At 42.5% G+C, this 24,270-nt stretch overlaps 2 protein-coding genes across 2 annotated transcripts in view; one reads left to right on the top strand and one right to left on the bottom strand.

Moving 5' to 3' along the window:
- Window positions 1-7,694, bottom strand: part of ppp1r9bb (protein phosphatase 1, regulatory subunit 9Bb) — a 31,123-nt gene extending 23,429 nt beyond the window's left edge. The window contains exons 1-2 of the mRNA XM_033611533.2: window positions 7,586-7,694; window positions 5,868-7,273 (exon numbers count right to left, since the gene is read on the bottom strand). Of these exons, the coding sequence (XP_033467424.2) occupies window positions 5,868-7,205 (1,338 nt within the window). The 5' untranslated portion in view covers window positions 7,206-7,273; window positions 7,586-7,694. The remainder of the gene's footprint in view (window positions 1-5,867; window positions 7,274-7,585) is intronic.
- Window positions 7,695-14,235: 6,541 nt separating this feature from the next.
- On the top strand, window positions 14,236-22,786 carry sgca (sarcoglycan, alpha). Its single transcript, XM_033611536.2, has 11 exons — window positions 14,236-14,393; window positions 14,631-14,759; window positions 14,871-15,022; window positions 17,848-17,914; window positions 18,000-18,198; window positions 18,277-18,445; window positions 20,328-20,536; window positions 21,307-21,333; window positions 21,423-21,602; window positions 21,756-21,782; window positions 21,916-22,786. The coding sequence occupies exons 1-11, from the start codon at window positions 14,357-14,359 to the stop codon at window positions 21,920-21,922; spliced, it is 1,203 nt and encodes a 400-aa protein (XP_033467427.1). The 5' UTR covers window positions 14,236-14,356; the 3' UTR covers window positions 21,923-22,786.
- Window positions 22,787-24,270: the final 1,484 nt, after the last annotated feature.

A 24,270-nucleotide genomic window follows, 5' to 3' on the forward strand; every position in this document is an offset into this window, starting at 1 on the left:
GGTACCGGCCCAGGAAATTAACCTGACTCCTGTCTGACTGCTGAGCGTGGACACTTCCTGTGTCTGTCCTTTCTAATTAAAGTCCCACATGGTCCAGTCATGTAGGTTTTGCTTTATTTTGACAAGGTGCAGCTCCTAATAGAGTTTCACATTTCGTTTTGTTTTTCTGTGACTAAGTGACCAATGAAATCTTGCCGACTAATGAATTTTTAACATTTGGTCGACTATTGGGGGGCAGCCCTTGTAGTTACTGTCAACAAATTCTGTGAAAAAAAAATTACATTGAACTGACAGCCAAAGTCTTACACAATTTATCCCTCTGTGCCACAGACCTCCATTATTATCCAAAACCAAGTGCCTAGAGTAACATCAGCCTTGTCCTTGAAGCTCTACCTTGAGGATCGACAAAGCATCTTAAAGAAACTATTCTATAAAATAATGTACTGACTCATACAGACGTAATCTCTCTCAATCATCACTAGAAGTGTGTGGTGGTGTATTTATCTGCAGAAACGCTGCCCTGTGCCTGTATTTTCTTATTTTCTGTGCTCAAGACGTTTATGTGCGTGTACTCCCACAGAGCTCAGGTGAGTCTGGGGCTTTATAAAAAGGTAGCGACCAGGTGTCAGACCTTAATCAGCATCCCAGAGAGGAAAAAAAAGCAAATACAGTGAGGTGAAACACCAAATAACAGTACATCTAGGGTTGGCTTTTGCTTTCACTTCCTCTGGCGAGCGTGTTTACAAACAGGAACCAAACAGTATACCTCTAAGTAAAGAACCAGTACCACCTGAAGGAGATGTATTCAACTGGCTGCAGCCTCACAGATCACTGTAGGTGTCTGTTGCTGACAAAATGATGGCAGGTTGGACAAGACAAAACAAATGCTGAGACATCATGAGCGAGACATTGCATAACATGGCTTGTCGCAGTAACCTGAGCGAGTGGGCACATCCCATAAATGCTCGCAACCCACCACCACTGCAGAACTGCGAAGTGGGGCAGAGTGACCTTGCTGATAATCTGTCTGGTCTCCCACCCCTCCTGGCTGTGAGTAATGCACTGTATGAAATACTGCAGGCCCGCTGAGCCTAAGTAATAGACAGTTTGAGGATACCTTGACATATGGTGATGTATTACCTCTCCCCAGGCAATCCCTTCTTGGCTGACCTGAGCGGTGAACACAAACCACTAAAGGTTGCGTTTTGGGTGTTCGCTGTTTTGCAATTTGTGGTTACAGTTGCTTAAAATTGCAGTTCCTCCTTCTGTGTTTGTCAAAATTCAGCACCCTCAGTTTATTACGATATAAGAACAGCGTGTTTGTGTTAATGATACAGTGCGAAAATCATAGGTGTTCTTTGAGCTGGCTGGCAGGACCGTTAAGAGATGCGTAGGCAGCAGAAATCAACGGGAAAGCGCGCGCGTGTGTGTGTGTGTGTGTGTGTGTGTGTGTGATGGTATAAAAAAGTGTAAGTGTAGGGAAGGTGATGAGTGAGCAAGGTGATTCTGGTGCATGAAAAATAAATCTGATTATTTCTGGTTTGGAGGGAACACGGCGCAAATCCAGTGGAGATTATCTCATTTTACGCTTAAAAAAAAAGCTTTCCTCTTACAATAAGTTGAATAATTAAAAATCACAGGAGGCTAAATCATGAACTAAAGTATAGAGCGATATAGAACGAAGCCAAAACAAACAAGCGATGGAAATAAATAAGACATGAGAGGCAGCTTCCTGTGTTCGACAAGGAGGCGGCCCTGAAAAGCGAGGCAAGTCTGTGACGATAACAATGCTGCTATTTTTACTAACAGTAGGAGACTGGTGACAAAGAGCGAAAGGGAGAAAAGAAGGAGCGAGGGAAAGAGTGTCAGGAGGAGCAAACAAAGGGGTCTAGTGTGAACTCTACCCGGAGCAGAGCTGCTATTTTTGCCAGTGTGAGAGGACAGACAGACAGAGAGACAGACAGATAGTTTGCAGTGTAAAACGGGGACAAAGGAAGACACGCGCCCAGACGTCCAACCGCCATCGCCACAAGAAGACTTAATTGTGGCCGAAAGCTGAGTTGTTGCACAGACGGGAAATATGAGGCTAAAAATGGGCACTTCCTGTTTGGACAAGAAACCAACTGACACTGTGACTTAAGAGCTGGCGGTTATACAGTCGCATGACATTTGAGCTGCATAATAACACCCCTCCCATTTGACCTCAACACCCCCCCCCCCCTTACTCTCATCCACCCCTGCATCAATCTCCATAACAAAGGCCACACTGATACAGTGTGAAAGGACTCAGTAGGAGGTTATTCTCCAATGATGGCTGCAGGGTCACAACCAAATTCAGCTTTTTTAATCGCAGCTCATGAGTTATGACTTCTTTATCTCACCACACATAATGCTTCCTCCTGCTATCCGTCTTTGATCTCATGAGGATAAAATGATGTGATAGAAGTCTGCTTTTGTCTTTCCCTTCCCGCGTTACAATCACACGATGGACACTCTAAGCTCAGGCATAATTTATGTGGGATTCGTGGGATTTTCAGCATGGTGGAGACGGTTAGCTTCCATCCAGGTTGGGTGGATATAGAGCCCAGTGCTGGGTAATACCACAGATATGTCAGTGTTAGCGTATAATTAGCACACACTGATAGAAACTGATGCACAGCTTATATTTCTTATTTCTCTCACCTCAAGTTTAAAATACTGCATTTTTATTTATAGGTAGGATTTCGAGGTAGAGCTATTATGCTGTGGAGTTATATTTACAGTGAACATTGAGTGTGTCCTTGACGTCTGAGAAATGTGTTGAATATATTTCCTTACTCATGAAAAACATTTGCAAAGCTGATTTTTTAAAAGTATTTTATAACATGTAGGTTTACATTGTCTAGTAATCTCCCCCTCTGCCTTCAGCTGACGAATTGCTCCATCTCTTTCGCTGCCACCACCAACTGTCGCACAGTGGAGCCATAGTGCCATTACTGTCATCTTAGTTAAAGGTTACGTTCAGTATTTTTCAACCTCTTTTCCTGTGTTTTTGTGTCTAAGTGACTAATGGGAACAACAGTTTGTGAGACTGGTCCAGTATTGAGCGAGAGCACTGCAGCAGGCATGTTTGCATCGTCAATGTACTGTAGGTGCTTGTTTTTGCCACTGACAGGCTCAGATTAGCCTCTTTAAGGCGGGAATTTCACGCAAATATTCTGTCTCACTGGTCTGTATAAAAGGTACAATTACAGAATGGGGGGACAGATTTGTCTCGCCTTCAAGTGGGCATGGGAGGAAGTAACAACGCCTTAACGAAACAATATCTGTATAGAAGGGACAGCCAGCAAGATGAGACAATGGGGGGGATGGGTGTGACGTTCTGATGATGTGTTATGTGTGCAACCCAGTGTTGGAGATTTCAAAAATGTAGCTGATAGCAGTTAGCAGCTAACTCAAACACCGCTGAAAATGTCAAATTGGAAATGGAAAAAAATGAGGTCCGGGAGCTCCTTACCCTCCGAGCAGAGGACAAGATTAGCCGCCATATATCGGCCCAGACACACCAAACTGACTTCAGAAAACTAGCGGTGATGAAGGCCCTTCCTGTGTCGCCTCACTTCTCCGTGTCTCGGACAAAAAGTTGCACATGAACACATTCAACTGACAGCCAACAAGTGCGAATGTTCTGCCCCTGCTTTAGAGGACATACCCTTCCATACAAGCAGACAGCTGTCGACTGTAATCGTCACACAAAAAGGGAAACCTGAAGACCATCTTGACGCTAGTTAGCATATTAACAACACAATCCAGTATTGAAAGAACAGAGCAATATTCACCATGCGCCAGTGAACAATAACACAAACTATCAGGAAATGTTTCTTCTAAAGCGCTAAAGAAAAATAATCTTACGTTATGTAACAAGCTTGTTTTGGTCTCACTCCCTCTTGACTTTTGCTCTTTGTTTACATTCCTCACTTCCATTTCTCCTCTCATGCTCTGAGCTGAACTGCTAATCAGAGTGATTTTATTCACCAACAGGCTCTGCTGTGCCAGTGCCAGTTTAACATGCTGAATCCGGCGGGAAAAAGGCCAAGTAGCATCGACCATTGGCTTGGTGTGTCTGGGCCTTTACAGGGAAAGTAAGTGATTGTCATTGCCATGTTATGCCATTGTATTTAATTAACAAGCATTTCTAGTGGACGTACATTGACAGTGCGTAGCACCAGCCGCAGCGCCCTCGCTTAATACTGGACCAATTTCAAAAATTATTGTTCCCATTATATACAAAGACACAAAAACAGGAAAATAGAGTCCAGGATGAGGAATGTCAAACTTAACCTTTATGCTAGTTAGACATTAGAATGAATAGTTCAACAGATTAGAAAATACAATACGCTTAGAGGTTTAAAGGCACTCTAGCTCTCGCCTCGAGCTCACCTGGTAGAGGGAACGCCACGGCTGAATCGCCCCACAGCCCTTTTAAGTCACCCCCCATCTCCTACTTTTCCTGTCTCGGCTATATTATAAATAAATTGTTAATCGTTCTACTATCAGTAAAGGCAAAAATGCCAAAAAATAATCTTTAAAAAGAAGAGGTTTAGAGGCAGTGGTGGGCAGGTTTCCTTACCTTTTAAACAAAGCAGGGCTAGCTGTTTCTCCCTGTTTCCAGTCTTTGTGCTAAGCTAAGCTAACCAGTTGTTGACTGTAGCTTCATATTTACCATCAAGACATGAAAGTGGTCTCAATCTTCTCATCCATCTCAAGCAACCACATGTAACTCTACAGCTCTGAATGATCTTGCCACAGTTCCAGTCTTTATCCTTTGCACGATTGTTGCCAGAAGTGTTTATGCTAAGGCTTTATGTAAAACAGGAGCCTGTATAATGATACTTAAATATCAAGCTCCAGAGACAAAGCACTACTGGCTGATGTGCAGCCATGAGAAGAGAACAAGAGCAACTTTCGACTTGACTGGTCATGATATGGGACAGGAGCCCTTAGTCACTGAAATGGCTTTCTGCGTGAGGGAGTGTGTGTGTGATGTACAATGTCAGTGCCCACTTCAGCTGGCATAGACTGTGCATGCCTCAGACCTCAAGGCAGAGCAGAGCAGCGAGACTGAGCTGGAGAGGATCTGATGCTCTTCTCCAGATCATTACACCACCCCCAGACACGGAGAGACACTTTAAATCAACTCCACCTCCTCCTCCTCTCTCATCTCGCTGATCCAAGAGGAGATCACAGTCTCTTCTCTCACTTCCTCCCTCTCTTTCTCACACACACACACACGAAAACACTCCATTCCTCACCCAGCTCCCTATAGACTACCTGCTGACCTTGCATCGGCCACAGCAGAGTATCCACTTCTTTAAAAACAGAACTAATTATCTCGGCCTCTTTGTTCCTCCTCCCCCACTGCGATTATTTACAGAAGCAGCTCCCACTGCATTTCAGATAAGCATCTACATCGCAGATCTTTTGGGGCCCATGTCAGCTGCACAGGAGGAATGCAGCACCGTCCATTAGCAACTGGCTACTGTGGAGGGAGGGGGGTGGTGTTAGTGGCGTGCAAAGCCCCGTGTTGAAACAGGGCAAAATCAAAATGTCAGCATCATTCTGACACCGGCACAAGCTGAGTGAGTTCATTAAAACAGCTGACAGTGGCCCTGGCTATGACTGTACCACGGATGATAAGCTTTAAGGTCAAGTTGAACATCTCTCAACACACGGGATGAGAAAAAATCATCACACATACTCAACATAATCAGAAACCAGCACCTCGGCTTAATTAAACAAGGCTCCGAGGGTACAGTGGGAGAGATAACACCTTCATGTACAGTTATTAATATTCATTCTAGGTGTTTCTCCACTGCATATTTCCTCACCTTGATGGGCTCCGTGCTGAAGCGGATCTTCCTGGACGGCGGTGGTTCTTCCTCCACAGGCAGCCCAGGAATCTCCGCACAGCTGGACTCAGGCTCGTAGCGGTCATCCTCATCTTCCTCCTCATCCACCTGGCTCCCTCCGAAGTCCTCCCCCACTGCGCTGTAGGTACTGATATCCACAGAGTCACGCCCCGATTGGTCGTCTCTGACAGTCCTGTCCTCCTCCTCCTCAGCATCCTTTGCCATCTCACCACCTTTTGGAGAGCTCTGCTTCTCAGCACCGACTTCTCCGTTCTCCACAGAGATGCAGGTGTCACCTTGCAGTGTTGTGCTGCCGCTGTGGGGCCCATAGTGTTCCTCAGATTTGACCTCAACACCTGCGTCTGACACAGTCTTTTCCCTCTGCTCATGTGGCTCCCCTACAGTACTGTGAAGTTCAGTATTTGAGACGCATTGGCCCCCGTTAATGCTATCAGATGGAGGTGTCACCCTCCCCCTGGGGCCCCTTGGAGGCCCCTCCTGGCCCATCTGATTGCCTCTCTCTTCCTCCTGGCTGCCTGCTGCAAAGGCACAAACCCTCTTTGTGATTATTTTGGAGTTCAACACACCCACCTTGGCGCTGACCCCCCGGGAAGGGAGTGGTGGGGTAGAGGAGAGGCGGTGGAGGTTGTTGCGGAGCTCGGCTGCCCGTTCAAACACAGCACTGAGCTGGCTGACCGTCGGGGACACAGCCTCGCTGGTGTCCAGGCTGTCCAGGGACTCTGTGCTGCCGTTAAAACGAGCCACCACGTCCAACCTGCCATCCTGGAAGCCTGAGGCCTTGTCTGTCTTCAGTAGGACCCTGGTGGTGGCCAGCTTCTCCTGCTGCTGCCTCTCCTGCTGCTGCTCGAAGATGCGGCGTGTCTCCTGCAGCTTGGAGTAGCTGGGTGACGAGGCCCGAGGGTGCCCGTTCTCCGGTTTCGTGGTGTCGAACTTGCTGACGCGCTCGGACACGGTGGATCCGAGCTTCAGCAGCGCGCTGTGGTCCACGTTTTCGTTCAGGCTCCCGGCTCTGGGGAGGGAGAGGCGCACCGATTTGTCGGCGTTCCTGGCGCCCTCCTCTCCCTCCGCATCGGCTGGGGATGTGGTCTGCATCTGCTGGAACATGTTTTTGATACGGTGCACGTTGGAGCCGTACCTGCGCCCTCGGGGGCCCTCCTGCATGTCCCCGTTCGCAGCATTGTCTTTGACGGGCTTCAGGGCCTGCATCCCCGCTTCGTACGCGTTCCTATGCGGGGATGGGCTCCTGAGCGTAGAGCCAGAGCCGGTGCTCTTGGATGTGGATTCGGTCTTCATCATGGTCAGTCAAGCGTCGCAACGGATGCTCAGCGACGGCATGTCTCCTTTCACAAGCCCCGGTGGCAAATCTGTATTATCCAGCAGCAGCAGCAGCAGCAGCAGCAGCCGATCCAAGCGAGGTGGCGCCCAGACGACACCGGCAGATGGGGAGAAACAAAAACAACAGATCGTATTAAAGGCCTGCCTGCATCCGCTGCAATACTCGTCCAATGCAACGGAGAAAGTGAGCACGATGCATCTGTCATTAGCTGGCTTGCAGTTACAACAATGCAAACCTAACCCTCACTGATAATTGCATTAGCCATTCAAAAAATATTTGCACAGAAAAGTAGAGCAGTAATGAGCCGCGGATTTACCGCAGTTGACGACAGATTGCTTACGTTTAATCCCTTTTTACAGGCAGCATCATTTTGATCTCTTCATTCTGTGAGCTGCAGATTTCTGGTCCTCCTCTCTCAGCGGCAGAGTGCTGCTGCATGGAGGAGGGAGCTGCTGGGTCATAGAGCCCGTCTGATACTGTACTCTGCCTCTGTGGGCGACTTACTGCATAACATCCTCATTTATGATTCATTTTAGCATGAGTGTATTAACCATAATGTGCTGTAGTGAGTGATGGGTATTAGAGTAAATCACTGATTTCCATACAGGGGTATCCCACTCACAGCCTACAGGTAAGTTAGGCTTCCTCTACAGTTAGAAATTCTAAAGCAGCTCAACTAATTTGAACATTATTAAAGGAACAGCTAGATTTAGGGGGATTTGGTGGCACCTAGTGGTGAGGATTGTAGAGTGCAACCAGCTGAAACCTCTCCAGAGGCCTGTACTACAAAGCCAGTCCAACTTACCCAGGACATTTTTTCATTATCTGGCTTGACTAACCCTAACATTAGCCGTCTGGATAACTGGTACCACTAAGCTGGTTATGAACTAGTTCAGTCATCTCTGGGTTTTCCTATCCAGCCGCAAGCGCGTTCATGTGAAAGAGGCAGGAGTGTTAATAACAAGCAACATCATCAGAACCATGAGTGAAGTAGACTGCTTCATATGATATAAAACATTACTGAAGCTCTATGCACCAACAAGATAGTAAAATGTCAGTGGCGTGGGTTGTAAACAATACTCTTGAGTCCTATAACAGAAATGCAGAAATATTGAAAATGCTATGCAAATGCTAATGCAAAAAAGTCACTGTTGGCCAGTTCGTGTAGGTATCACAAGGCTATAATTGACATTAGTATAGAGTAATTTTTGATTGGATGATGAGGAATATGTCACATACACACTTAAAAGTAACACCAGACTGTTTCTGCTGCTGAAGTAAAGGGTGGAAAGGTAGTTAATGACTGATGCGGTCCATATGACCGAAAACAAAAGAAAACAGGGCACACAGTTTAAAAGTCCTTCATCACATCAACAAGAAATTATTTTAACATGATTCTTTAGCCACAAGAATGTAATGATCATCAAATGTGTGATTCAGCGCTAAAACTTGAGATAAAATTGATGCAATATAGAAGGACATACAATTTTTAAAAGTACAGTGCTTACATGTGTATGTATTAATCAGCCATTATTTTAACTGATTAGTGAAAGATCTATAAGTGTTTAGTTCTCTGATATGAATTGAAATTACATTCCACTCTCTTGAACCTCTTACAGACCAGGCTGACTGGCTAAAAGCACTTTTTCTCGATGGAATCCGACAGTCTCCTCTTCTGCTCACCTTTTTTACTGATCCAGATGTTCAGCAGGTTTTTACCAGGAGCCAAATTATCCTCAGAGGTCTCTTCCTTTCCAAAATAAACTGACCAGGTGATTTAAACTGCTAAAAACAGAGAGTAAAATAGTTTCCTGTTATACATGTAAATAAGTATGCTGCTCGTTGTGAGGGGCTGCTAACTATGGTGGCTGATGCAGAAATGTGAAAACATGAGTGGCCCTATAGAGGTGCAACATGAAACATGGAGGTGCAACATGAAGGACTTCATGGTTGAGGACCCATTCCCTATGTAGATATAAACAGCTGAGTTTCAGATAACGAGAACACAATTCTTATTTCCAGATGATTATAAGAAAACATACTCATATTATATTCAATGTCTGCCAATAGATCCCCCTAAATCCTACACACTCGACCTTTAACTAGAGATCATCTAGCGGTGGGATCACTCCAGCCGCCATACAGGAATCAGCGACCAAAGTGATGTTGGCCAGGGGCGTAAAGTGGGGGACCAATGGCCCTTTCCCTACTTCCTTCCCCTCTACTTATTGCCCTTTGCAAGGACCACACCCATCTTTGAACCTGGCCTTCATTTTAATCTCAACTACACATCTGTAAAGTTTCGTGACTGTATCTTGGATGATTGCGTCGTAATTTCAGTAACAAAAATCTGCCCACAGACAGATAGACAGACATAAACACCTGGGAAAATATTCAAAATCATTTCTGTGGTAGTTCCCAGTAGGTGTCTCCAGGACCACATTCTGCCATGATGACATAGAACTACACACACAGATTCACAATATCAAAATAATAATTAGGATTTGATTAAAAATATATATCCACGTATTGATGTAATTACATGTAAGACAGATGAAAACATTAAGCAAGTGAGCAGCAAAATCTAAACCATTAGCTACTTTAGCCAAGCTAATGTAAATTGATAATGGTTAAAATACATAGGCCTAGATGTATTATTATAACTAGATTGGACCCCAAGACGGCACACATTCATTCCAGTAGAGTTGCCCACCTGGCACATAGTTAAAATGACGTTAGCTAGCTAAATGTTACGGATCATGAAACTGTTGGCTAAAAGTAGATCCAATGGATAAATGGTGAACAAGCAAAAAAGTAGTTGATAAATGATTGGAGGTAGCTAAAATTAATGGGAAAATTGTGAAAAGAGTAAAGGTAGTGGATAAATGGTTGAAACAGCTAACAGTAGCAGTTGATATAGCTAATAGAGTTAGCCAGCTATACAGCTAACAGTAACTGTTAATGGATAAGCAGTTGAAATAGCTAACAGTGTTAGCACCTATACATGGTGGAAATGGTTAAAACGGCTAGTCATAATGGATAAGCAGTTGAAATAGCTAACAGTGTTAGCCAGTTATACATAGTGGAAATGGTTAAAACGGCTAGCCATAATGGATAAGCAGTTGAAACAGCTAACAGTGTTAGCCAACTGTAAGGAGTGGAAATGATTTAAACAGTTTGCAGTAATGGATAAGCAGTTGAAATAGCTAATAGTGTTAGCCAGCTATGAGTAGTGGAAATGCTTGAAACAGCTGACAGTAAAAACAACTGGAAGTAAATAAAAGTAATGGGAAAATGGTAACGTTAAAGGTAGTGGATAAATGGTTGAAACAGCTAACGGTAGCAGGTGAAATAGCTAACAGAGTTAGCCAGCTATATAGCTAACAGTAATGGATAAGCAGTTGAAATAGCTAACAGTGTTAGCAAGCTATTACTAGTGGATAAATGGTTAAAACTTCAAACAGTAGTGGATAAGCAGTTGAAATTGCTACTGGTGTTAGCCACCTATAAGTAGTGGGAATGGTTGGAACAGCTAACAGTAATGGATAAGCAACTGAAATAGGTAACAGTGTTAGCCAGCTAGTGGAAATAGTTGAAACAGCTAAAAAAAATATTAATAAATTGTATAAAAGTTAAAATTTGTGGATAGATAGCTACCTAAAAACAATGAATAATGGTTGAAATTGGCCAGAGTAGAATGGATAAACAATAAAAAGCTTAAAGGTAATGCTAAAACAGCTAAATAATGAAGGATAAACAGGTAAAGTAGGCTAGTTAGCCTAAATAATGTTGAAACTATTGGAAAAGTGATGAAAAATTTAAAACTATTGGATAGATGGCTGATTTAGTTAGCTAAAAATTGTAAAAACATGTCAAAGTAATGTGTGTCATTCATATGGTTAAAATAGTTAGACATGCGACATGGTTAAAATGTTCAGCTTCTGCTACTACAAGTGGTAAGGTTAGTAGTAATGCAAATATGACCAAACATTAACACTGACAGTTCAATTGTATGAAATTATATCAAACCAAATTAAACGATCACTGTTGGAACATAACTGGAGGTGTTGATGAAGGGTTACTTGAGTTTTGACACCCAGTGCATCAGACAAAAAGCATAATGTCAAACACCCAGCCCCCTCCTCACCTACACAAGCCTAATATTGCACACACATAAAAAGATAGACATAAATATTTGAAACACGGTTGAACACTTTCCAGTACTCCTAAAGTCTGTGAACACCTGGAATAATACGTGGCTGTCAGAGAGTGACGAGCATTAGGACCCAGCAAAGCCTCAGTCACGTCAAACCTTCACGGCCAGTAACACATCCGTTATTTGCAGGACACATTGTTGCTTCCTGCATTCTGCATCTGTGCCGACAGATACATTAAACATTATCACTGAGGGTAGACACAGCATTTCTCTTTACAAAATGTTTGTTCAGGGACTGATGCATTTACAAGGCCACAACACATTCATGCAGCTGAGAAAGAACAACACCAGAGACTTATTTTTCAAAACTGTCCCCCACTTTCCCCTTTATCATATTATCTACTTTATCCCACAGCAGCTGAAGGTCTAGTCTGGAGGACATGACAAGAGGAGTATTGACTGAAAAGACTCTAGTGCTGAACAGGATGTACATCTCTTTTCAGAAAGGCAGTAGTGCCGTCTAGCTAGTTTTTGTATGAAAGTGTGTTATTTGTGCAACTGTGCTGAGCATGTCCTTGAGTCAGTGACGGAGAATGAAAAAGTAAACTGATAAATAATAAAAACAGTTTCTCTCAACAACAGTCATTTATTTTCAGTAAATAAAGAGTAAAAATATTTCCACAATATGTAAAATCACACCTTACATTGTAACTTGCTAATGTTTACTCTGTGCTTGAGTACACTTTGTGGTAACTTTGTTTCTCAGCCCAGTCTCCAGAAAAAAATGTTGGCATTGTAAGTTTCTGCAAATACAGATACGTTACATTTTCATATCATATCAATGTGTGACATAGCATATGAGCTGACTTTGTCATCAAGAAGTGGAGAGGTGGATGGCCACTGCTCAAGACTAACAAACAATGACGGTGATTGTTTTTGGCGAGTCATTGCTGCCTTTCCAGTGCCATTTGTGCCGCCAAACGTCACTGTGTTTCCAGCACTGTTTGTGACACCCAACTTAGGTGTTTCTAGCGACCCGCTGCTGTGTTTCTAATGCCGTTTGTGCCACCACACACAGGTGTTTTTCAAGCGACCTGTCACTGAGTTTCCAGCACTGTTTGTGACACCAAATGTGTGTTTTTTTTAGTGGCCCACTGCTACGTTTCCAGTGCTGTTTGTGCTCCCAAACTAAGGTGTTTTATAGCAACCCACTGCTGTTTTCTCAACAGCATTTGTGCCACCAAATGTGGGTGTTTTTTAGTGACTTGGCGCTGAGTTTCAAGCAGCATCTGTGGCACCAAACGTTTTTTTTTTTTAGCGATCTATCACTGCATCTCTTGGGCTGTTTGTGCCACCGAACCTGGGTGTTTTTGAGCAACCTGTCACTGTTTCCAGTGCCATTTGTGCCACCAAACATAGGTGTTTTTAGTGACTTTGTGCTGAGTTTCCAGCTGTGTTTTTGCCACCAAATATAGGTGTTTTTTAGCAACCCGTCACTGCTTTCCCAGTGCTGTTTGTGCCACTAAACATGGCTGTTTTTAAGAGACCTGTCACTGTGTTTCTAGCACTCTATGTGCCGCCAACCGTAGGTGTTTTTTAGCAACCCACTGCTGCATTTCCAGTGCCGTTTGTCCCATCAAATATAGGTGTTTTTTAGCAACCTGTCACTGCTTTCCCAGCGCTGTTTGTGCCACCAGTCATGGCTGTTTTTAAGCGACCTGTCACTGTGTTTCCAGCACTGTTTGTGCCATCCAACGTAGGTGTTTTTTAGCAACCCACTGCTGTGTTTCCAGTACCATTTTTGTCACCAAATATAGATGTTTTTTAGCAACCCCTGACTGCTTTCCCAGCACTGTTTGTGCCACCAGTCATGGCTGTTTTTAAGCGACCTGTCACTGTGTTTCCAGCACTCTGTGTGCCGCCAAACGTAGGTGTTTTTATAGCAACCTGTCACTGCTTTCCCAGCGCTGTTTGTGCCATCCAACGTAGGTGTTTTTTAGCAACCCACGGCTGTGTTTCCAGTGCCATTTGTGCCACCAATTATAGGTGTTTTTTAACAACGTGTCACTGCTTTCCCAGCGCTGTTTGTGCCACCAGTCATGGCTGTTTTTAAGCGACCTGTCACTGTGTTTCCAGCACTGTTTGTGCCATCAAACGTAGGTGTTTTTTTTAGCAACCCACTGCTGTGTTTTCAGCAGCAGTTGTGCGAGCAAATGTGGGTATTTTTTAGTGACTTGGCGCTGAGTTTTCAATGCCGTTTATGCTACCAGACATAGATGTCTTTTAACAGCCTGTTGCTGCTTTTCCAGCACTGTTTGTGCCATCAGTGTTTTTAGCAACCTGGTGCTGCGTTTCCAGCCACTACAGCCACTGATTGAAGGTTCATCTCCCAAGCTGCTACCCGCCTTGCTCCTGGCGAAGCAGTCCACAGCGGGGGGAAGGAGGGATGGTGGGTGGCTAGCTAGCTAATTCTTGTCTCATTCGTGGTCTGATGAGCTAAGACAAAGAGAGATGGGTAACGAGGCGATGAGTGAATAAGCTGCTAATGAATGAATCAGTGTGCAGGAAACACTGGGTTGCTGTATGAAATGCCTGCATGTGTCCACGGTCATCCGGTAGAAGGAGCTTAGGACAGAAAGGGGAGAGCTGCAAGAGGAGGGTGTATTGTCAAATCTGCTGGGTTTTTTTTTCTTTGCCTTTTCCAGATTTCTGCCCACCCCAACTTTATGTGCTTAAGTGCTTATTTGCCTCAAGCATGGAGGATTCCTGCCCAACTAACTTTATGATTTAATATCATCAGAGGAAATAATACAGCTCTTTATTTACTCTCCAGTCACATTCACAGACTGCCCTCCGGATGTTATGAGGTGAGCGAGGCAAAAATAGCTCTGACATGTCTTTCACTGTGACCAAGCCCCGCTCCGCTTGGCCCTGTCAATCACAGGCCAAAACAAGATGGCAGGCTGCAGGAGCTGGGTCTTCTTTTTAACAGGCAAGTTTATTCCTGAAATTATTTAACTTAGTGGAAAATAACAACACTGGAATCCTTGTTGTTCTTTAGTATGTTGTTATTTAGTGTGAACATTTGGTCTTTGCTTCAGCTGTCAAGGATTTTAGGACTTCACTACAACATCAGGGGTTGTGTGTTGTCATATGTTAATGTTACATTTAAGGTTCTGTTTGCCAGTTCAGGTTCATCATTTGATGTTTTTTTAACACTTCCACACAGTTTGTGCTGCCAGTTTGTTTGGGGCCAATGCAGAGATCAAAGTGACCATTCCTGTGGGGAAGTTATTTACATATGAGCTGCTGAGGGAGACTTTCCAGAATGACTTTGAACCGTTGTCAAAGCTCTACGGTATGAATCATTTTAACGCACTCTTTTGTCATCACTAAACAAAATTACAAGATATAGATTTTCTAATTGCATGTGTCTAACCCCAGACTGTTATTTTTGTATGTTATAAAGCTGGCCGCTTGTACGATGACCCCATGATTTTTAAGTGCAACCGCCAGAATTTCCCAGACCTCCCAGAGTGGCTGCGCTTCACCCAAAGACACCCCTACGATAATGGCTTCCTCTACGGCACGCCAGTGTCTCCAGGAAAAAGTATAATTGAGGTATGAGGTCATGGTTAAAAACTGTTAGTATGCAGCGCTTGGCATTTCTGGCCTTATTTTGCTGCATATACTCTTAGATTCTTCTGTTCCTGTAGACAATGGGCCAAACATAGAAAATATTCCAGGGGAGACAAATGTGAAAAACGTGCAGCTATCTGACACATCAGGTGGTAAATGTCAGGTTTTGCTGTCAGTCCCTCAGAGACAAAAGCTTTGGGTTTTTCTCCGGAGCCGTCGTTTTGAACCAGGAGGAAGAAAGGTGTCTTTGAAGAAGAAGAAGAGATAACACATTTCTGAAGTGGCACTTTTATCTCAGCGAAACAGAATATATTATAGCTGAAAAACATGTTACACTTTGGGATGTAGCCACAGATCACACTCCAAAAACACTGCTTAAATTTACATATTACAGGCCTTCGGAGTCCAGGTTGACTGTGATTAATTTTCGCTTTCTATGCATTTGTTTCTTTGTTCAACACTTTCTCAGTTTTTTAAAATTGTTCTTACCCCACATACTACATGGTATCCTTTTTTCCAGCACAAACAGCTACAAGTCTTATCATTTTATCTATTCATTACAAGGGCACACCCCCCCAATATCATAATATGCTATAATACTGATTTAAAAAACATATATACATTTTAAAAAATGCTATTCTAAAACAGGCAACCACACATCACTGTCCAAAATGATCATTCGCAAATGTAATCATAAATAATATTAACAAATTCATTATTATCACTACCGTTCTTGTAATATCATGTACTGCAGTTCTGCTTTTGGTACACCCATGTGGTGTTGCTGTACCCCAGCAGACCACCGCTCAAAGGTGTATTCAACTAACGTTAATGTCTTTATAACATTACATTTGTCAGACAGCCCATATAAAGCCTTTGTAAAGTGTCAGTGTCAGTTATGTTGTGCTGTAGGTACAAGTTATACAGACAGAAATAGCTTTCATTTATGGCATATTTATGTAGTATACTGTATAGTTGCACTTGCTTATGATAAATCATATAATATAACAGGAAAGGTATTCCATTGCTCGCTCCATGGCTACAGGCTTGATTTATAAAGTATAAAGCAAACCAAATATACATGAAAAATGACCCAGGTGCCTATAAGCATTTACAAAATCTCTGTCGTAATCACTCAAAACATTCTTACAGAATACGTCTAGGTGGATAAAAATTTAGTTTCACTATTCTTACAAACAAATACAACATGAAAATGTCTGAAAATGAAAATGTTCATGTGTACATTGTCCCTGTTACATTAAATGTCCATGTATGCTTGTAAATTACTACAAATATTAATAAGTTAAAGTTTTAAAAATCTATTTGAGAAGGTGCTTTATGGTCTCGTTCAGAGGTCGGCAACCTTTACTATCAAAAGAGCCATTTTTTACCAAAATAATTTTAAAATGAATCTGTGTGGAGCAGCAAAACATATTTGATTGATGATTATTTGGTACTTTAATGTTGCAGAGCTGACAGTGAAAGCAAACAAATCTGTCCACGCACCTCTACATTCTCTATTTTATTCAGAGACTTTTACTATTATGGATCTGGCATCCATAGCTGACCAGCTAGGAAGACTCAAGACGAGCCACTGCTGTCGAGGTTCGGCAGAATTTTGAGGAAGAGGCGCCAGTTTTAGTTGTTAAAATGTGAAACCATTATTTTATTCAGTATATAGACTTCATTTTTTTACAATTAGAGAATATCAGAATTTCTTTAAAATTAAACAAAAAAAAAAAAACAACTGTTATTCCGTTTTTGTCAAAGCCACAGGGAGACACTGGAGAGAGGCTTTAGAGCTCCAGAGCCACAGGCTGCCTACCCCTGGTCGAGAGCTATAAATCAGAGCCATAAATCGGGTTCTGATCCCGAGTCATTATTGCTCGGTGTGTAGGATTTGGGGTATCTGGCTGAAATGGACTGTAATATCTATAATTATGTTTTCATTAGTTCATCATCACCTGAAAAAGAATCTTTGTTGTTACCTTAGAATGAGCCATTTATATCTACACTCAGGGCACATCCACCATCTTGTTTCTAGTAGTCCAGAATGAACAAATGAAACACTGGCTCTAGATAGGGCCATTCAGATTTTCACACTTTCGCATTTTTGCACCGGCTATGTCAGAGAAGTTTCAGTTTTTGCTACCTCACTGTTAGATGTCACTGAATCCTACACACTGGACATTTAAATTGTTCTCACCGTAAATGCATGACATCCTTTTTTGTCCAGTACAAACAACTTTAAGTCATCTCAATATTTCTGTTTATGAAATATAAAGCAAACTAAAAACACATGAAAATGATATAGGGACCTTTAAAATGTACAATCTTGAGTTAAAATCCCTCAAAACAGTTCTGAGTTGTTAAAATGATAGTTTTATGTTTTATACACACAAATAGAGCAGAAAATGTAAGAAATTAAACCAGAAATTTACACGTACATTGTGCCTCTTCCACTAAATATTTCTGCATGCTTGTAAATCCCTGAAAGTATTAATAATTCAAAGTTTTAAAAGTGTTTTATGGTTAACAGACATAAACTGAGATCAGCAGGTTTTCTCAGCTTGTCTTGACATGATATATAAATAAGGTTTTGTTGCTGTAAATAAAACATGCTCCTTGCATCTGTGCACTCTGGGAAATGCAGGAAATGAATAACTAACGCAGGAGTAGACGAGGCAGATTGGTGAGAAATTCAAGTGTTCCTCAGCAGAAGCTGCTCTGACCATCTCAAATACACAGTGAATAATATGAAAACTGATAACTGTGATGGTAACAAAGTCTCATCATTTTGCTGACAGATTTACGCCATCAACAAGCGGACCTATGAAGCAGCCCGACAGATTCTCGTCATCAAAATCACTGCAGGTGATTTAAGACATATCACAGTGAAATTAAAGAGTGCAGTAACGACTGAAGAAATATTAACATGTATGACTGCTGTGACTCACAGAGGAGATGCTGCCCTATCAGGCTGAGTTCTTCATCGAGCTGAGGGAGATTGAGAAGGTGCTGCCCTCTTCTGTTCAGGATGAGATAAAGCAGGACTTACAGAAGCTGTGGGACACAGAGGCACTGGAAATAGTCAATATCACCAACGCCCTCGACCGCGGCGGCAGGGTCCCCCTCCCTCTTGCGGGACACTTTGAAGGGTAAACAGAGAGACGTGAAATGGTGTCAGTTTTAGCTCTGAAGTAACTTTGTGTTCACGAGAGTCTGATTTGTGTCAGTGTGTATGTGAAGGTGGGGTCGGAGCAGTATTTCTCAGATTGTCTCCTGAGTGCGACAACACCGGAGCATGAGAGGCAGTGCAAAACTGGGGCCAAAGTCAAGGTCCCCGGAGGGTGCAACTTCTGCAGCATTCCCAGCAACTGTATCACCTGGTGCAAGACGGAGCTGGTGAGGCCTGGAAATACAAACACGAGTCATTTATGTATGAAATTATATAATAAATCTGAAGGAGCACTGTTTGTGTAGGGAGTTACAGTTAGTTATGTTTATGCAAAAGTCATTCTCTTTAGTCATGAGAGATGTGGGGTCAGTGCTGGAACATTGAAATATTTCTGATTTTTCGAGGCAGTCACAAAATGATTAAGGAGATTTTTCAAGAGTGTTTAAATTTCTTTTTTCATATTTTTGCTTGTCTTTTGTGAAATACTAGATACTTTCACCTCTTAAGGCCCCTAAAAACCCATCACATTAGACCATCTAAGAAGGAAATGTCACCTTTTTTTACCATCTATTTTAATAATCAATCATTTAAGCTGATAATTTGTCATTTTGATTGTCTTCATTTTGTCATAATTGTAAATATAATACTTTTTTTTACAGTTTATTAGAGAAAAACAAGCAGTTCAAAGATGTCAACTTTGATTTTTTGCTATTTTTTGACATTTCAGTGATGATTGTTTTACAAACTTTTTTCCTTTTGACCCCTTTACACGAGGCAGTGTCTACCTGTGACCCCAGGAAATGTTTAAAGTCAGCAAATAAAGATTTGTTACATTTTAATATTTTGGATATTTTTATAACATTTCTCATGTATTTTATATAAAGTTTTCCAGTATTTTACAAGAAAAGAAAAGCGAATAATAGAGAAAAGTCAAAGAGAGAAAAAAAAAAACTATAGTTCTGTGCTGCCCCAGTGATGAGGCCAGAATTGGCCACCTAATTTGCTCTCACCATAATCTGGTAACCAGATACGGCCCAACATTTCCTATGGCATGCCACGTTTGGGTCAATGCTGGACCAGGTCATTTTTTTATAATGAGTCAGTGCTGGCAGTGTTGGCAGCCAGAACTGGGCCAGCTTATTTGGATCAATTCTGGGTTGTGATTCATCCCGATTCTTAAATGAGTCGGGCAACCGGACGTGACCCAACATTTCGTATGGGCTACCAGGTTTAGGCCGATGCTGGGCCAGGTCATTGTTTGATAATGGGCCAGTGTTGACGGCAGGGGCGAAAATCCCATTTCATTGTTGGGGGGGGGGGCAATAAACAGTAAAATTTTAGAGAATAATTCCAGGGGGGGACAAGGAAAAAAAGTTGTAGCCTGTCTTTTATACAGCATCTTTTACCGCAATTTCTCACTGTCAGGTGGAGAGCCTACAGACAGGTACCCATTAGCTACGCTCCGTCACAACCGTGCGTAATAGTCGCGTGTAATGACCGCTCCTCGTCCGTTAGACTGCACGTCTTTCATGTTTGTCTCACTGATAGGTGGAGAGCCTACAGACAGGTACCCATTAGCTACGAGCCGCTCCGACACTGACTGCTCTTGTTCTGTCCTCTCCATCTTCTTTCTCTCCTGTCCTCTCTGACTATCACTAAACTCTGAGCTTAATCATTAGCTTTTAGCTTAGCAGCACTTGTAATTGAGTAGGCTTTTGAACAATGCAGGAGAAATGTTGCAGACAGTTTATATTATCAGCCTAGGCCTGGGGCTTGTTGTAACAGTAAATGGGATGTGTTGTAACTTGTGTAAGTTAAACTGTGTCTGTGTGAGTGTACATCTTACCCTGCGATGCGCGATGTGGGCAGCCGGGTCCAGCCACACGCTGCTACTGCTGCCAAGTAGCCCCGGCCGTTGGAAAGAGTGTGGGATATACCACTACTAGGAATGGGAGGGGGGGGACTCAATCTTTTAAGATTTTTTTTGTTAAAAAAAATGCTTATTCCAATATCCCAGAGCAGAAGTTAAAATCATATAAAAGTGTTGTTTGGTCTGACCAACAATCCAAAACCAAAAGATATTTTGTTTATGTTTGTGTTTCTCTTCAGTTTGATCTGACACAGCTGACGCCACCTCCACCTCCTCCCACGATGGGCTCTGGGATCCTGGCAGAAGGAGGCGAGTTCGACCCTCCTGAGTCTCCCCCGAGCAGAGACTTTTTACCCGACTACATCGTGACAGTGATCGTGCCCTTGATCATCGCCATCATCCTGTGTATCCTGCTGGCCTACATCATGTTCGGCAGACGGGAGGGAGTGTAAGCATCTATTTAAAATCTACTAAACTAAAATTTGATCTACAGTGTCGTTGTGGTAAAGGGTCAGTTTGCCAAATTATACACTATTTTTCCTCACTTAACCCTTGTGATAGTTTATGAAATACCAATGCAATGGAGTCCACAGGAGCTAATAGGTAATATACCGTAAAACTTCTATTAAACACCCAGTCTCTTTTACTAGCCCGGTGTAGCTCCACATTTTGACAAATAAAAGCCTGTCTCAATTAGAGGCCTGATCTGGTCGCCAAGCAGTTCTGTTGTATAGAAGTTAACTTAATGTATAAAACCAGATTGTTAGCTAATTTCCGTTAGCTGTTTAAATCGCATATACAGGTATTTGTGTTTAATTTTTGTCAATATGGAGATGCTACACATTGTTAGCTCGGCTCAAGTGGTGACTTCCACCTTCTGTAGCTGTCATAAATTCAGAAAATGTGACCACACATGTCATTCGAAGTCTAATTTTTATATAAGTAATGTTTATACTGGTTTAAATAAACAATTTAATCATATTTCCAGATAATTGTTGAGCAACAGTTTTGCGTGAAAGGAATTAAAGGCCTGTCCCAAATATAGACCTGTTGAGTTGAGTAATTTAAGCAAATAATAGCCCGGGCTACTAGTTGAAGTTTTACGGTACACATTTCTGTTATGTGGGTGAACTGACCCTTTATGTAAATACTCAAAACACATTTTGGTTATTGATTGATCCTGTTAAACCGAGACATTTTTCTTTTTTTTTTCCATAGCGAAAAAAGGAACGCGAGAACAAACCAGTAAGTACACTGACTTGTCCACTGCTCTCTGATTGACTCTGTTACCAGTGTTCTTGTATTAATCCCCTGTGACGTGTTGTTTCCTGCAGAATTCAGCTGTACCACCACCACACCATTCATGGGAACACCGACGAGCTGAGGAACATGGCTGGCAACCGCAGCACTCCTCCACCGCTGTCCACGCTGCCCATGTTCAACAGCCGGACCGGGGACAGAGCTCCACCGCTGCAGTCCGACAGCCCCAGCATCCCCCTCATCATGGCCCAGCAGTAAGGACCCCGCCCACTGACTCTTAACAGTCATTCACACACCTACTGTTATTATCATCACCAGCATCCTGCTTCTATTTTTATAAGTTATGTAACTGTAATTGATGACTCACTTGTCTTGACTAATTCATTTTTACTCTCCTGTTTTCGTAGTGATCCTTACAGCGACACACTGCCCAGGTAAACCCACTCATGGGACTTCCTCCCACAGCTCTGTATTCATTCTGCTCCACATTTAGGCCTCTGTGTTTTTTCTTGGATTGTTAAAGATGATTCAAAGAACACAGACTCATCGTGTTGTTTGTTTTTGCAGGAAATGAGAACAGCGATGGATAAAGTGTCTTTGACACACCGAGTGTCTTTCATACAGTCGATGGTTCTGTATTTGCAGTGGCAATCTGTGTGTGTTTCTTCTTTAGGTGCCATGGAAGTGGAAACAGACAAGTTTTTTTGCTTTAACTTGTCGTTATGAAGTAAATGTTGACCGCACATGAAAGCTCTGTAGAACAATGACATCATCAGCGTTTAGACTGGTTCCCTATAAGTCTCGCTTTCACTATGCAATTCTGTTTGCCACCTGGGAAAATTAAGGCTCAATTTACTACACAAAAGAAGTGCGTCAACCATTGTGCAACCAAAATAGGAAAAGATAGAGCTTTTGTTTTATCCGGTAGCTATCGGCAGCTATCCCCAGTTACCAAGGGGTATCAATGCAAGTTCTACACACATTTATTTATAAAGCCCAATATCACAAATCACAATTTGCCTCAGAGGGCTTTACAGCTTACAACATCCCTCTGTCCTTTGGATCCTTACAGCAGATAAGGGGGGAAAAACTTTAATGGGTTAAAAAAAAATAAAATGGTAGAAACCTCAGGAACTCAGGAAGAGCAACTGAGGAGGGATCGCTCTTCCAGGATGGACAGTCATGCAGTGCGTCTTGTGTTGGTAGTTTTTAGGCTCTGATGAAAATGGAAAGCTATCTGGTTGTCTATGACAGCGGCGCCAACAGTAGTACCACTTGGAAATGCGATGGGGAAGAAGTTAAAAAAAGTTGTCTGTTTCCACTTTAAAATAACTTTAAAGAGTGTTTAATTTGTCAAATTGTTCCTTTTGGTTTATGGTTTTCTGTAGTCTACCGCCTTTCACTACTAATAAAAAAAAAAATTAAAAGTCACGTTCTTCATCGTTGTGTCCCTGAGCAAAGATTTCTCGAAGCAGGTACGACGTGTAGTCCATCTCTCGGTTTAAAGGATAGTTTCACAAAAGAAAAAACGCTCATAAAGGCATCTGAGTATTGTTTTAAAACAGACTGGAAAAGAACTCAATGTAGAAATTTTAGACGAGGATTAGCATAATATGTGGAAGATACACCATTCAACCACTAATTTGCGAAGCTGGAGGGAATTCTCATGGAAGAATCTGATTGATGTAAACCACTCTCATGGTTTTTGGAAATGTCAGAAAAAAACAACTGTATTTTGGGAAATGGTACGTAAAGAGCTTAAGCACATACTAGGATATGAGGTTCCTATGAGGCTCATGCTCATGACAGTGCGAGATGTAAACATTAATGGTGTCCTACTTCTCAGCTAGCTGTAATGTTGGCTAGCTCAGCAGTGCTAGGTGAGCTAGCAGTAGATGCACACTTCCTTCTGCTTGGTGATATGGTTGGTAGGTGTAGTTTAGTAGAAAGAAAATAGTTCCTACATGAAACTTCTCACAACAAGGTCTGTGGATTATCTTGAGTAACCAGGTCATGATTTCTGCAAAGAGACATTGCTGCTGAGTTTTCCAAATGTATTTGTTTGGTGCTTTGAGCACCACAAGCTGAGCGCCATCTAGTTCCATTATACTGGAGAGAAGTCTGACATCTCTACAGCCGATATCTCCAACACTCAGCTCGCACTAAAACAATCTTGACTGATAAATGGCACTACAGGTAAGAGGAAGAATATCTATTTTTGATATGTGGGATAAACTGTTTCTTTAAGGGAATGAAAACCTCAAGATAAGGGGGAAAAAGTATTTAAATATCTTTTTTTCCCATTTTTGCTGTCCTTTTGTGGAGCTCTAGATACTGTCACCTCTTCAGGCCTGGTAGGTTGAACCATTCAGTCCAGCAAAGGCTCATGAGTGGACGTTTCATGGCTTTAATGGGTCATCTTTACATCATGTTCTGTTTAAAAAAAAGATGTTTCAGTCTTTTCTTAGAAGGCGACATCTTTTACATCTTCTGCTTTTACTACTGGATGGAAGTACAGAAGCCCTGAGAGGTAAGGTGAAACTAAATATTTGCAATCTTGGCCAAAACCTGAGTTCAACTTCTGTGTAGGAGATGTTGACTCAAGTCCTAAGCCCTTACAGACCCAGGACTAATTCCATTTCTTCCCCTTAGCCCTTGTCTTGGCCCTTCCCCTTGGTTTTGCGCATTCACATGAGGGGAAGTGGTGTCCCAATTCTCCGTCAGGTTAGCTCTTAACCTGAAGAAATGGAAGTGGTCCTAGGTAAGGTCCAAGGTAAGGGCTTAGGGCTTGAGTCAAGAAGTCTGTAAGGGATCCATTTGGGATTGGGGGATTATCTCCTAGAACAGTGGCTCCCAACTGGTGGGTTGCGGTCCAAAAGTGGGTCGTGTGTCCACTCTGAATGGACCACAAGTGACTTGCGA

The sequence above is a fragment of the Epinephelus lanceolatus genome, chromosome 21 (genome assembly GCF_041903045.1).
Source record: "Epinephelus lanceolatus isolate andai-2023 chromosome 21, ASM4190304v1, whole genome shotgun sequence".
Taxonomy (NCBI): Eukaryota; Metazoa; Chordata; class Actinopteri; order Perciformes; family Serranidae; genus Epinephelus; species Epinephelus lanceolatus.